The sequence below is a fragment of the Macrosteles quadrilineatus genome, unplaced genomic scaffold, assembly GCF_028750875.1.
Source record: "Macrosteles quadrilineatus isolate MER2022 unplaced genomic scaffold, UCM_ALF_1.0 Scaffold_2__2_contigs__length_208266976, whole genome shotgun sequence".
NCBI classification, from domain to species: domain Eukaryota; kingdom Metazoa; phylum Arthropoda; class Insecta; order Hemiptera; family Cicadellidae; genus Macrosteles; species Macrosteles quadrilineatus.
In genome coordinates, this window is record NW_026542595.1 from 106,462,491 (window position 1) to 106,477,994 (window position 15,504).

General features: G+C 35.2%; 1 protein-coding gene across 1 annotated transcript in view; it reads left to right on the forward strand.

The window, feature by feature from the left end:
- LOC128984733 (uncharacterized) overlaps positions 1-15,504 on the forward strand; it is a 45,391-nt gene that overhangs the window by 10,752 nt on the left and 19,135 nt on the right. Inside the window, exons 4-5 of the mRNA XM_054404075.1 lie at positions 8,418-8,705; positions 11,455-11,621. Of these exons, the coding sequence (XP_054260050.1) occupies positions 8,418-8,705; positions 11,455-11,621 (455 nt within the window). The remainder of the gene's footprint in view (positions 1-8,417; positions 8,706-11,454; positions 11,622-15,504) is intronic.

Here is a 15,504-nt window from a genome sequence, read left to right on the forward strand (position 1 = left end):
AAATGGCGCGGACATCTAAAAACGATAAAACACGTTTTTTAACGGCTATAACTAAAAAGCAATAGGAGCTAGCAAAGATTTGAATGAATTTTCATGGTCAGGAATTAAATTTTCTACAATACTCTTTTATGTGTTTTCTGAAAATTTCACCCCTTCACTCCTAAAAAAACATCCTACTTTCAAATATTGGTAATTTTTTTCAAATTATTAATGTTTTTCGCTACTTTTCCCAACATAAGGAAATAATTTTTGCAAATATTATTAATGCTTTGTATTTTACTTGGTTTACTTTCGGTTTTACTCATCCATTTTTTTTTTCGTAACTTTACTCCTTGACCCCCAAAACTTAAGTTTAATGTCAAAATTTAAAAGGTTTCACCACTTTTACGAGGTAATAACAGATTCTTTACCACTATATGCACAAGGTTATTATAACTATACAAAGTTTTCTGTATTAGAGCTAACACCAAGGTATGAATATAATAAGGACCATTTGAAAAATCCCCCCCTCCAAATCCCCCAAATCTCACTTTTCGAAAAGGGCACAGCACCTACAATATTGCAAAAAAAAAAACAGATCTCCAGCTAATCTAGAAGTGGGTAAACGTGATTTAGACCGATGAATCTGTGGTGGCTATAGGATAGATATCTAAATCACGTTTACCCACTTCTAGATTAGCTGGAGATCTGTTTTTTTTTTTTTTTTTTTTTTTTTTTTTTTTTTTTTTTTTTTTTTTTGCAATATTGTAGGTGTTGTGCCCTTTTTGAAAAGTGACAATAGCCACCACAGATTCATCGGTCTAAATCACGTTTACCCACTTCTAGATTAGCTGGAGATCTGTTTTTTTTTGCAATATTGTAGGTGTTGTGCCCTTTTCGAAAAGTGACATTTTACAATGATAACCCCCACCCTCCCCCCGACCGAAATATCGAATTCCCCCTATGCCATTCTTACGGTCGAATTTGGTATGCGGATATCAATCGTATAGAAACGTCCCCCTATTTAATAAACTCCTATATTAAAGGAACTCCTATATTAAAGGAATTTAGAATTTTTATACGTACCCCCCCTCAACAAATAATAACCTCCCCACCCTCACAGTTCTTGAACCACCGTCTTTCATCGGGACAATGCACTTCAAATCTTTCACAGTTACTAGTCTTTGTTTTGAAACCAATGAATAATTTGGAAAAGTGTTTTATAGATTAGGTGGAAATCTGAAATTTGGCACGATTTTAGGTATTGCGCCCATTACGAAAAGTTAAATTTTACAAATACAACCCCCCCCCCAAAAAAATATTAAATCCCCCCCCAATGTTATTCTTACAGGCGGATAAATCTAAATCACGTTTGCCCATTTCTAGATTAACTGGATATCTGAAATTTGGCACGATTATAGGTCTTGCGCACTGTCCCCCGTGGCTCATTTGTACTTACCCCCAACCAAACAAGGGGGCGAGCCAAAGGCGAGTTTCACTACTTATTCGCATGTAATCATGTCCCGAAATGAGACTTTTGTGACGAGTATTGAATGATACTTTTTATCACGATGGAAAAAAAACTACTTCATCAAAGTAAAAGAATATCTGATATTTCGTAATCAATTCATTTTTCTAATCTAAACACAATACGGCTGTACAATCAGTTTTAGTGCAAAATTCAGATGATAGTAACTTTTTTGATTTCAGGCAAAGTATTTTTTGTGTAGCGAAAGTAATTTTTATGTCAGGAAAAGTCAGCTGACCACTATTTGATTTTGGTTTATGGAAATTGAAGATTGTCGATGAACTCAGCTGTATAGAAATGGGCTATTTTCAAAAACAGAGTGATGTTTACATTACAAGTGTAGTAAGAGCGTTTTTACATCACGCAGGTGAATGTTCATAATTCTCCTAAGTGTGCATAATTCTCCTAAGTGATGTAAACAAGCTCTTGCGTAACGTGTAACGTACAATATTTTACCTGACCCGACACTATAGAGGAGGTTACGAACAATACTTTTCATTATCCATTTCACTCATCTTCTAACAGTAATGTTCATTTACAAAACGAAAGCTAGGTTAGAAAAATGCTTCAAAGCATGACAATAAAATTCAAGCGCACTGCTGATTTCTAGCATTGAACGTCGTTGGCTCAATAGAGGTATATTTTTTTAAGTTAAGCACTCAATGTTATTTAAATGGGTTTCATTACCTCACCGAGTGAGTTTTTTCAACTTTACATCACTCTTAAAGTAAAGAAGTTGTATACATCACGCTTGGGATAGGGAAGTTTAACATGGCGGGTTAGGTAAAATAATATAACCATTGACAATAGCTAAAGATCACATATTTAACGTGGGTTTCACTTGGACTTTTCACAACACAGAACAAGTGCAGTAAAGTGATCTGATGACTATTAATGGTCCAACAATGACTAACGACACAGCTTCACTGATCAAGACAAATAGATCTTTCAGACGTGTCTGTTACTCTGCGTGGAAACTTAAACTGAAGAGAATCTTCATTATGGTGTGGGTAGCCTCCGGATTGCGAATAATAACTATGATAGTGGTTTAAATACCTTATTCATGCAATCCAATTGTTGTCTCCACAACTAGTTTCAACCTGCTAGGAGGTCATCATCAGGTGAGTACAAGGATGAATTACTTCATATGAAGGTCGTCAGTAACAGTTTTTTTACATTTACACAAACACACGACGAATAATAAACACATAGTGCGCACACATATACGGCCGATAAAAACATCGAACTTGACAAGCGGACCCGTGTTGAGAATGCGGAAGTTGCGTCTAGACTGTAGGGTAAACAGCTGGTCGGTCAAGCATCACGCGCATTTTCTTATCGCTCGTCAGTTCCATTCCCATTGTCTCTGCCCTCCCCTTCCCTCTCCAGTATTTCTATTGCAGTGTTGTATATGATGTTTGAATTAAAATAAAGTTGGTCGTTTAAAACGTTATCCATGTCTGATTTGACGGCTCTATAAATCTCGAATTCTTCCAGGGTGTTAATTTTAAACTTGTCCTGTGACGTATGTAAAATTTCCATGTTTTCATTAATGCTGTTGTAATTATGCTGATGAGAAACTAGATGTTCGGCAAAGGTTGAAGTTTGTTTTGAGGTAGTCTTCTTTGGTATGTGCTCCTTAAAGCGTTTGGAGAAAGAGCGGGAAGTTTGGCCTATGTAATATTTATTACAATCTGAACAGTTGATTTTGTAAACACCACTTTTTTCGTATTTAAGTTTAGTTGTGCTTGGTCTTTCTTTCAGAAGTGGTCCCAGATTGTTTTTTGTTCTAAAGGATACTGTTATGTTATTTTTCCCCATTAATGTTTTGAATTTATTACTAAGACATGAATTATAGTCAGCTGATAAGAACTTTTTATTTTGGTTCACTCTTTCTGTTTTGTTTTGGTGTTTCAAAATTAATTTATCTATTAACGTGGTCGTGTATCCATTGGAGACGGCGATGTGTTTAATGATGTTTATCTCTTCGTTGTAATCGTCCGTGCTCATTGGAATTGATAACAATCTATTTACAAAACAATGGTATGCGGCTAATTTCTGTGAAAATGGATGGTGTGAATCTGAATGTATTGTTTGATCGGAGCAGGTGGGTTTTCGGTAGATTTTAAACTTTAAGCTGTCACTATGTTTTGATATGGTAAGGTCCAGAAAATTAATGGAATTATTTTTCTCCTCTTCTAGTGTAAACTTAATATTATTGTGAATATGGCATAAATAAGCATTTAGAAGGGATAGCTGTCTGTTGTTACCATTGAACAGGACAATGGTATCGTCTACATATCGATAGTAGAAAATTATTTTGTTCTTATATCGGTTGGAGTCAGTAAACAAGTGCTGGTTCTCGATGTGGTTTAAGAATACTTCAGAGAGAATGCTGGAGAGGGGGGAGCCCATGGCTAGGCCGTCATTTTGTAGGTAGAACTTATCTTGAAACTGGAAGTAGTTCTGTTTTAATATCGTATTTAATAGTGAAACTAGTTCATTGATGGCGTTGGGTGACAATTTGGAATTTTTTCGAAGGTTTTGTTCAAGTATTTGCACGGTTTCTTTGACGGGTACATTCGTGTATAAATTAACAATATCAAAAGATGCTAACTTATAATTTCCGCTAATTTGTTGATTTTTGATTTTTTCAACGAGTTCAATACTGTTCTTGACACTGTGATTATTTTCCAACACAATTTCTTTCCTTATAATTTTATCTAATCTCTTAGCAACTTTATATGCTGGGGAAGGCATGAAATTTACTAAAGGTCGGATTGGGACATCTGGTTTGTGAATTTTCGGAAGGCCCCTGAGGACCGGTGCTTGTGGGTTCGTTACTTTTAGAGAAAATATATCATTAACTGACAATAAGTTCTTGCTCTCAGATATTGATTTATTGATTAATTTGGCGTAAGAGGATGTTGGATCTTTGTTAAGAAGCTCGATGTTATTGTTACTTATAAAGTCACAAACTTTATTCACATAAATATCTTTATCCATTATGACAATTGAGTTGCCTTTGTCGGCTTTTGTAATCAATGCGTTCCCCTCAGCGAGTTTGTTCCTGATGCTAGTTACAGCCTGTCGCATTGACTTGTACTTGTTGTTTAGTTTCCTTGTGCCTATCGAGTTCCTCATAACCTGTTTGGCTTTACTCGCCATGATGAATCTAGTGGATTCACGAATGTTATCGTCTCTAATTGCTCTTATTGACGATTCAATGTTCAATAACTCATTGAACAGACTGAATTTTCTGTTATTCGGGAAGTTGAAATTGAGACCTTTGTTCAATAAACTTAATTCAATGTCATTAAATTGTATGTCTGTATTGTTTATAACCCTCTTAAAAAATGTGTGTGTGCATTTTATTACTTCTTTAACGTGTTGAGATTCCAATAACTTTTTGATTTTTTTATCTTGGGTTTTCTTTTTAGTAAAAACCTTTTTACTCACTTGTTGGTTAATTTCACTAAGTACATTTGTCTGTTGGCTAGGATGTAATTTATTTAATAACTCTAGGTGTTTCGTTAATAGAAGTTTGTTCAATCGGCTTTTCTTGGAATAAAGATGTTTTACTTCATTCTTAATCCATATGGATTCGGCAGACTTTTTGGCTTTTAAGGCAGCTTTAGATTTACCACTAACTTTTATGTTCACATAATGTGGCACTACGTTATTGTCTAAACATGTTTTGTTGAATCTTATGTTCTCTATTGTTTTGCATAATTTTAGTTTTATATCCTTGTACTGAAAGGCTAACTTTGCTTGATCAGCTTCTAACTTCATTATGGTGTGGGTAGCCTCCGGATTGCGAATAATAACTATGATAGTGGTTTAAATACCTTATTCATGCAATCCAATTGTTGTCTCCACAACTAGTTTCAACCTGCTAGGAGGTCATCATCAGGTGAGTACAAGGATGAATTACTTCATATGAAGGTCGTCAGTAAGTTCTACCTACAAAATGACGGCCTAGCCATGGGCTCCCCCCTCTCCAGCATTCTCTCTGAAGTATTCTTAAACCACATCGAGAACCAGCACTTGTTTACTGACTCCAACCGATATAAGAACAAAATAATTTTCTACTATCGATATGTAGACGATACCATTGTCCTGTTCAATGGTAACAACAGACAGCTATCCCTTCTAAATGCTTATTTATGCCATATTCACAATAATATTAAGTTTACACTAGAAGAGGAGAAAAATAATTCCATTAATTTTCTGGACCTTACCATATCAAAACATAGTGACAGCTTAAAGTTTAAAATCTACCGAAAACCCACCTGCTCCGATCAAACAATACATTCAGATTCACACCATCCATTTTCACAGAAATTAGCCGCATACCATTGTTTTGTAAATAGATTGTTATCAATTCCAATGAGCACGGACGATTACAACGAAGAGATAAACATCATTAAACACATCGCCGTCTCCAATGGATACACGACCACGTTAATAGATAAATTAATTTTGAAACACCAAAACAAAACAGAAAGAGTGAACCAAAATAAAAAGTTCTTATCAGCTGACTATAATTCATGTCTTAGTAATAAATTCAAAACATTAATGGGGAAAAATAACATAACAGTATCCTTTAGAACAAAAAACAATCTGGGACCACTTCTGAAAGAAAGACCAAGCACAACTAAACTTAAATACGAAAAAAGTGGTGTTTACAAAATCAACTGTTCAGATTGTAATAAATATTACATAGGCCAAACTTCCCGCTCTTTCTCCAAACGCTTTAAGGAGCACATACCAAAGAAGACTACCTCAAAACAAACTTCAACCTTTGCCGAACATCTAGTTTCTCATCAGCATAATTACAACAGCATTAATGAAAACATGGAAATTTTACATACGTCACAGGACAAGTTTAAAATTAACACCCTGGAAGAATTCGAGATTTATAGAGCCGTCAAATCAGACATGGATAACGTTTTAAACGACCAACTTTATTTTAATTCAAACATCATATACAACACTGCAATAGAAATACTGGAGAGGGAAGGGGAGGGCAGAGACAATGGGAATGGAACTGACGAGCGATAAGAAAATGCGCGTGATGCTTGACCGACCAGCTGTTTACCCTACAGTCTAGACGCAACTTCCGCATTCTCAACACGGGTCCGCTTGTCAAGTTCGATGTTTTTATCGGCCGTATATGTGTGCGCACTATGTGTTTATTATTCGTCGTGTGTTTGTGTAAATGTAAAAAAACTGTTACTGACGACCTTCATATGAAGTAATTCATCCTTGTACTCACCTGATGATGACCTCCTAGCAGGTTGAAACTAGTTGTGGAGACAACAATTGGATTGCATGAATAAGGTATTTAAACCACTATCATAGTGAAGAGAATCATTTAACTTTAATGTTGGAGACGGAACTTGTCTTGGATCTTGGACGCGTTTGATTTCGAGTTGAGCTTTGTGAAATTTTAATGTCACTTAGTAAAAAGTGTCATTTAAATTATTCACGTTTGGTAGACTATTTAGAGAACTAAAAACGGCAGTTTTCTGGGCAGTATGATGAAAAACACTTTAAATGGTGTTCAAAAATTAAAATATAGATACAAACGTATAGAAAGATGATTATATAAAAAAAAAACTCGTATAAAAAACTTAAGTGTTTGACCACAATAATAAAAACATTTCTGCTGGTAAAAAACTTGAAATAGCTTTCTTTATCAATGGAAATTAAAAGAATAAAAAACAATTTGCAAATTCGATCAAATGGAAATCATCCACTTAAAGAATTGAAACAAACAATTAGTCAACAGTTCGTCAATAAACAAACGACCCCTAGAGGAATTGGTTTTCTTGATTTGTTTGAAATCGTTTCTGATTTGTTTATTTTGCACTAAAGCTGACTCGAGAGCATAAGAGCCTTAACTGATAGTCAATAAAAAGTTACAAATTTGTTTCGACTGTTGAAAAAATTGTCTTTATTATTAATTTATATGGAATGATTTATATGGTTTTTATATATTAAAATACATGGTTGGCTTTAGAAAATACAGTTTTTAAATGTAACTAGCTGCTGAAATACGCAATACTCATCGTTACAAACGAAGAAGTAACATAACGAATATTTTGTATCACTTTGTTGGATGATTTAAGAAATAACCTTTGCTGATCCTATCATAATTTCGTTGTCCACAATAGTCTATGTATAATACTATCCGTCTAGTTATCCTAGCTATGTGTTTATAGTGTTCTCCTGGTTATCAGAAGGTCCCTTAGTTCGGCCTTATGATGTTTCGACATTGGTAAAGCTGTCCTTGATCATTGGAATGGATGACTGCCTAAACCAGCAGCTAACCTTCTTTGCAACAAATCCACACTAACAGTCTCTTTTATCCCGTTCCATCTCCCATTCATCAGTTCCATCTTCCACTCATACCCTCCCATCTTCCACAATCGCCATTCATTTTCCACTTACCCATTCAATTTTCCACTCATTCCATTCCATTTTCCACTCATTCCATTCCATTTTCCACTCATTCCATTCCATTTTCCACTCATTCCATTCCATCTTCCACTCATTCCATTCCATCTTCCACTCATCCTATTCTATCCTCCACTCTTCCCATTCTATCTTCAACTCATCCCATCCCATCATCCACTCATCCCATTCCATCTTCCACTCATCCCATTCCATCTTCCACTCATCCCATTACATCTTCCACCATTCCCATTTAATCTTCCACTATTCCCATTCATTCTTCCACTCACCCCATTCCACCTTCCATTCATCCCGTTCAATCTTCCATTCATCCCGTTTTATATTACATTATCGTATCGGTTAAAAAAAATAACCTCAGTTGTGTTCCCATCCATAATAGCTTTAGCGAAACCATTTATCCAGAAGCATATTCCACCTGAAAATGTTCCAGGAGCTCAACCTATCAGGCTGTGGACTCCAGGACATGGACTACTTCACCCCCTGGAACTCCAACCACTTGGAGGTCGTTGACCTCTCCAACAACAATCTGACCTCTGTCCCTTCCAATCTGCAGTTCTTCCACAAGCTCAAGAAACTCTTCATGGACGGTAACCCCATCACTAGAGTGGCTGAACTTCCATTCGCATTGTTGTGGAACATGCAGATACTGAGTCTATCTGACTGTCAAATTGCCACCATCGAGGATGATCCTTTCAGGAATATGGACAAGCTTAAGGAGGTAAGAGTGGAGACTTTATTCAAAATTGGCTATCAAGGTTATTTTAAAAGGGCGTGGAAAATTTAAGGGTAAAATGGTTGTCATGAAATTTCTGATTTGTAAGAGAGTTTTTGGCATGCTAACCAAGATTCCGAAGGTTTATCTAGAGAAGGGCGATTCTAGACTAAGTTCCGTTTTTTTTTATTGTGGTTTGTAATAAATATATTTTTCTATTAATTCATAGAAAGTTTTTTTTGTATTTACTCAAGGGAGGTACAGAAGAGCCTTCCATGACGTCAGCTGTCAGATCTCCTCTTGTGGGAACACCATTACCGCAACGATACGGAATTCAGTGATACGTTCAGATACGTCATCAGCTTCGGTGGTGTGATGGTTAGCGTGTCGGGCTGATAATCCGAAGGTGCCTGGTTTGAATCCCGCTGGCAGCATTAACTTTTTGTCAATAAATTTTTCATATCAGCAAGTTTGGTTAGGTTATGACAGTTTAATTTAATAATTGAAAAATTTTAAGATTATTTTATAATTTTTCTTAATTTTATAATTAACTATGCCTAATAGTGAAGTAAAAATAACGTGCTGTGCTCTCTACTACTTGTCGTTGTGTGCGGTGGAGTGAACCAGACTCAGTACCAACAACTTTGTTAACGGAGCAATTTTTACCTAAACTATGATGTCATCGTTGCCTCATTTGTACCTCCCTCAAGTCAGACCCGTTTTTTCTCCTATGTATAGGCTATGTAGGAAAGAAAAGAAATGGAAAATCTAAGAAAACTACCGATTTGTAAAGTTACTTAGCTCTTCTGACACGATAGACGAGTATTTAGAATGTTCACAATTTTTAATTCGTAAGCTGCCCAAGGTTTCTCCTTTGGTTAATTCAGAGTAAGTGAAATTCTAGACTTTGGTTGGTTATTAATAATGCTTCAGTGACCCTGACCTTCTATGGTGGCAAGAAGGCCAGGTCCAAATTCACCAACATTTTTGGGGTCGTTTCTAATGTCCTAATTCACCAACTTTCTACCTTTAGCAGGTACGATATTTCTCCCGGCGGGCGGGGAAGGAATTCCCTCCGAATAGTTTGCCATCGCCTGCTCCGTCTCGTTTCGGCGAGAGTGTACTGTAACCTAACCTAACCTAACTTAACCTAACCTAACCAAACCTAACCTAACCTAACCTAACCTAACCTAAAGCTGCCTGAAACAATCACAGCTTAAACAGTACTATTAGGGCTAAGCAGTACACTCTCGCCGAGACGAGACGGAGCAGGCGAGGGCAAACTATTCGGAATTCCTTCCCCGCCCGCCGGGAGAAATATCGTACCTGCTCCAGGTAGAAAGTTGGTGAATTTGGACATTAGAAACGACCCCAAAAATGTTGGTGAATTTGGACGTAGCCGGCAAGAACAAGGGATTGCACTATGCTCTTTAAAAGTTACATTTCAAAGAAAGGGTGATTCAAAATGAATGACCCAGTTTTAACGCTTTATAACTTTTATACTATTAAACTTACCGCTATAAAATACACATCAAACGAAAAAGAAACTCAAAGAGTTTATGCCTCCCAAAGACAGATCATTTAACAAAATCGATCCAGCAGAACTGTAGATTTAATTGTTTAAAGTTAAAAAGTAATCTCCAACTTTTTTACCACTACAAATTTCGAGGTTACTTGACGTTTTTGCAAATTACTTTTAAATGGTGAGGAATTCGACCGAAGTGGAAAGTAATATTCCGAAAGAGAATAAAATTTCCAACAATCTACTATTATGCATTTTTGAAAATACTCAATAAATGTAGCCTAAACTTGGCTTAAAATAAAAAAGTGTGAAAATTAATGTTTGCTATGTTTATTGTCTACATTCAAGACGGGGATTTTCATATTTTTTTATTTTGTGGCAACTTTTGGTACCTTTCTTGAGCATTTTCAAAAAATGCATAATAGTAAATTGTAGGAAATTTTATTCTCTTTCGGAATAATACCTTCCACTTTGGTCGATTTCCTCACCATTTAAAAGTTATTTGCAAAAACGTCAAGTAACCTCCAAATTTCTAGTGATAAAAAAAGTTGGAGATTACTTTTTAACTTTGTACAATAAAATCTACAGTTCTGCTGCATCGATTTTGTTGAATGATCTGTCTTTGGGAGGCATAAACTCTTTGAGTTTCTTTTTCGTTTGATGTGTATTTTATAGCGGTAAGTTTAATAGTATAAAAGTTATAAAGTGTTAAAACTGGGTCATTCATTTTGAATCACCCTGTATAATACTATACCAATGACGAGTATTTATGCTATAATTATCAAACCACTATGGGTTGCTGAGTGGATATAAAACTCGTTTTCAAATCTGAAAGTTGTCAGAGCAATCCAAAAATGGGGTTGATTCTGGTCACATGGATGCCATTTGTCATTTGGTTTAAAATTAATGATACCAACTAAACAAGATTCCTTGAAAAAATTTCATGAGCCAAAAATTTACAAATAAAAATTTAATTTTCTTCAAGATTTGTATGCGTTAAGAAAGGTTTGTAATACATTGTTTTAATTGCTGAAACAACTAAACATACTCTTGAACTGTAAATTTAGTTAACAACATCAACAGCTCTAACAGAGTCAAAGTTATATGAATTTTCGACTATTCAGCAAATTTCAAGTAATAATCCATTATCATTCTTTTAAAATTTCCCAATTATTTGCTACTTTACGCCTGACATATACCTTCAACATCGCTGACAGAAATGCTATTTTCCAGCTGAGTCTGGAAGGCAACCAGCTGACTCAGATCAGCCACGTCAGATTACCCAGGAGCAACTCTGGAGTCAAGATGTTCCTCAGTGGAAACCCTTGGCATTGCGCCTGTGAGATGCTCAACTTCATCGAGCATTACAACTATGCCATCAGGGACATTGAGTACATCAGGTAGACATTTTAATGACATTTTTTAGTTTGTAAAGTATCTTCGCATTGGATAATAGTTTCGGATTGGTTACGGAAAGGTTTCGGCTGATTGGGTTAGGAGGTGAAACTAGTTGGCAGTCCATCTACCATCAGAAAAGTTTGCCGCTGGAACAAGTTAAACTCTGTGATAGTAGTTAGGGTCAGCGCTTGAGGTCTAACATGGGCTCTTATGGGAAATAGATTTATTGCCTTAATGTTAATAATCTGTTATTTTTCTTTGAATACTGTAATATGTATAACTGTTTAGTTATCATTTTACTGTCAATGTTTATGGTTTTAACTAATGTATGTTTTAACTAATTAATGTATTCAACTAACTAACTAATGTTTTTAACTATGGGTTGTTTGTTATTTATCTATATAACTGTAGTAGGATACCCCCAGATCGGGGCAAAACCACCCCTAGAGTGGTAGTTTAATCCTCAGGGGTAGTGAATATATATATATGTTTGAATGTTAGGGGTTGTTAGGGGTAGTTTTATGTTTACATAGGAGTTATCAGTTGATCATGTGACCTTTTTATATGTAGGTATTTTTATTAAACTATTTTGTGGATAAAAAGTGTGAATCCTGACCGGGTATCGAACCCCGCTCTCCTAGATGTTGTTCCAATGCCTTATCTATAGGGCTATGATGTCAGTTATAGGTATGGTGTTTATAGTGGTAAATAACAACTTTGATTTCTTAATTACATATATAGGGTGTGTAAAAAAAAACATTATATTTTAATTTTATTTTATACATATCTATATGCTTTAGTCTATAACAATTGTGAAACAAATGATAATTTATGTATCCAATGTTAAAAACAGCTGAAAGAAGGCTTAAGCGGAACTTTACCGTTGAGTATAAAAAATGGCCTTTGTAAAGGCCACCAAATGTTGGATGTTAAATTTATATTTTATATATGTTATGTATTTTTGGGATGATGGGTGGTTTGAATTTATGTTTTTTTTCTAGTGGTTGGTTGTGTATGAAGATGTGTATGAATCAGAGGTTCACGGGTTCGATCCTTAGCAATCACCAAATGCTTTATTTTTGGTCAGGGTGATATGTTGATTTCTGTTATAGTGTTGTATCGTAGTGGGAGTAGTGTGAGTCCTTCTTTGATCTTAGAGGTTTATGGGTTCGATCCTTAGCAATCACCAAATGCTTTATTTCTGGTTAGGGTGATATGTTGATTTCTGTTATAGTGTTGTATCGTAGTGGGAGTATTGTGAGTCCTTCTTTGATCTTAGAGGTTCATGGGTTCGATCCTTAGCAATCACCAAATGATGTATTTTTACTGGTTAGGGTGATATGTTGATTTTTGTTATAGTGTTGTATTGTTGTGGGAGTAGTGTGAATCCTTCTTTGATCTTAGAGGTTCAAGGGTTCGATCCTTAGCAATCACCAAATGTTTTATTTCTGGTTAGGGTGATATGTTGATTTTTGGTATGGTGTTGTATTATAGTGTGAGTCCATCTTTGATCTTAGAGGTTTGCGGGTTCGATCCTTACCAATCACCAACTGCTTTTCTTCTGGTCAGGGTGATATTTTGAGTGTTAGTATTGAAGTAGGAGTAGTTAACTTGTTTAGAATGTGAACCTATGATCCCAGAGGTTTGAGGGTTTGATCTTTATCAATAACCAAATGTTTTATTTCTGGTTGGGGTGATGAATTGATTCTTGGTATGGTGTTGTATTGTAGTGGGAGTTGTGTGAGTCTTTGATCTCAGAGGTTTGTAGGTTAGAATCCTACCAGTTATCAATTATCTCATTTCTGGTTATGGTATTAACTTGTGTTTTAGTATGGTATTAAGAGTTTATGTGTGAGACATCGTTTCCTGAGGTTGCGGGTCCGATCCTTACCAGACAATGATTGTTTTATTTCTGGTTGGGGTGTTTTTGGTATGGTATTGTATTGTAGTGGGAGTAGTGTGAGTTCCTTATCTTAGAGGTTTGTGGGTTTGATCCTAGCTAATCACTAAACGTTTTATTTTTGGTTAGGGTGATATTTTGAGTGTTAGTATAGTGTTGTATTGTAGTGGAAGTAGTGTGAGTCCTTGATCCCAGAGGTTTGTGGGTTTGATCCTCACCAGCCACTGTTTGTATCATATCTGATTGGGGTGATTTTTAATGTTGTATTGTAGTTAATTGTTTGTGTATGCCCCCAGAGGTTGTGGGTTTGATTTTTATTATTCAGTGATTGTCTCATTGCTGGTTACTATAGGGTTTACTATGGTATAGGGAGTTAACTGTTTGAGTGTGAGATCCTGAGGTTATGGGTTTAATCCTTACCAAACACTGATTATTTTATATCTGGTCACTATGATTTTGTATGGTGTTGTATTCTAGTTAACTGTTTGTGTATGAGTCTAGGGTTGAGGGTTTGCATCTTATCAGTGAGAGTAACATTTTTTATGGCTGTGTAATATGTTTCTGTCAAATTAATTAGCTATGACTTTTACTGTAAAGATTGTATCTGTAATATAACCTTACTTGTATATGTAGGCTGTGTGTTTTTCTGTCAATGGTTTCTGTTAATATATTAACCTTATTTGTGTATGTAGGAGCTGTCATCTGCTTTATCGTCAACTGTATTGCTAAATGATATAACCTTATTTTATGTACTGTGTATGTTGTCTATTTTCCCCGCCAACTGTTACCGCCAATTGATCTAACCTCACTTTCTTGCCAAGATTGTAATGCATACGTAACATAACCTCACTCTGAAACAAGTCTATTAGTTCATATTTGTGACACTGGAGCGCTAGTGATGATGAAATCTGCTTTGAGTTATTTTTATTGATGTATTGAATAACAAAGTATCTATAGAACATCTGATAAAGCTTGTTCTATAGTAATGAATGTATATACTGGCTTACCTGTATCTCTGTAACTATTAACTTGATATGGGGGATTCACTACAACAGATTGTACTAATGTATTGAAATTTGAGCACTGTACTTTTTACTATTACTTGCATTGTATTTTAATACATCTTACTAATACACCAATACTTTTGTAGAGTTGTACTACAAGTATATCTGATATGTGTGAACTGTGAGTGATGTCATCTTTCTGGTATAACAACTGTTGATAGCTATTTGTTCATTGTAAACATATTTATGTACTACCTCAACTCAGAGGCTATGGGTTTGAATCCTACTAGTCACTGATCTGGTGGGGTAAATATTTTGACTTTTAGTATTGTATCCTGTCTGTGTATGTCTGGTTGTGGGTTTGAATCTTACTAGTACTCAACTGTTTAATAACCGGTATTTCCTGTGTAACATATTTCTACCAAATTTTGATATAATCTTAACTTTGGACCTTAACTGCAACCTAATGTATGTAGACCAAAACAAGTCTTTTTTGGAGTTAACTTAGTGTTAATGAATTTTTATTTAGTGCTTATTTTTATTGAGGTGTTGAATAACAAGAAACAAATTGGGTAATTTCATCAAGTTTATAGTAATGAATGTAATTGATTTTAATGACTTACCTGTATCCCTGGTATTTGAAACTGGTACAGTATTACACTTGTACTACATTGTATTATACTTGTATTGCATGGTATTACACTTGTACTATACTGTATTACACTTAATATTTGTACTGTTTCAATATACAATCACTTGTATAGAGTTGTATATCTGATAGCAATGACTGATATGTGTTGATATTATCACCACTGATTGTGGTTTCTGGTGTAACTTTTGTTGACAACTACTTTTTGTGGATCAACAAACACATTTATGTACTACCGCAACTGTTTACTGTATATCTTGTTGTATCCTACATTAAAACCTGTTATAATCATTGTGTTCTTTAGTTAGGCCTAACCATATTATATTAAGGGT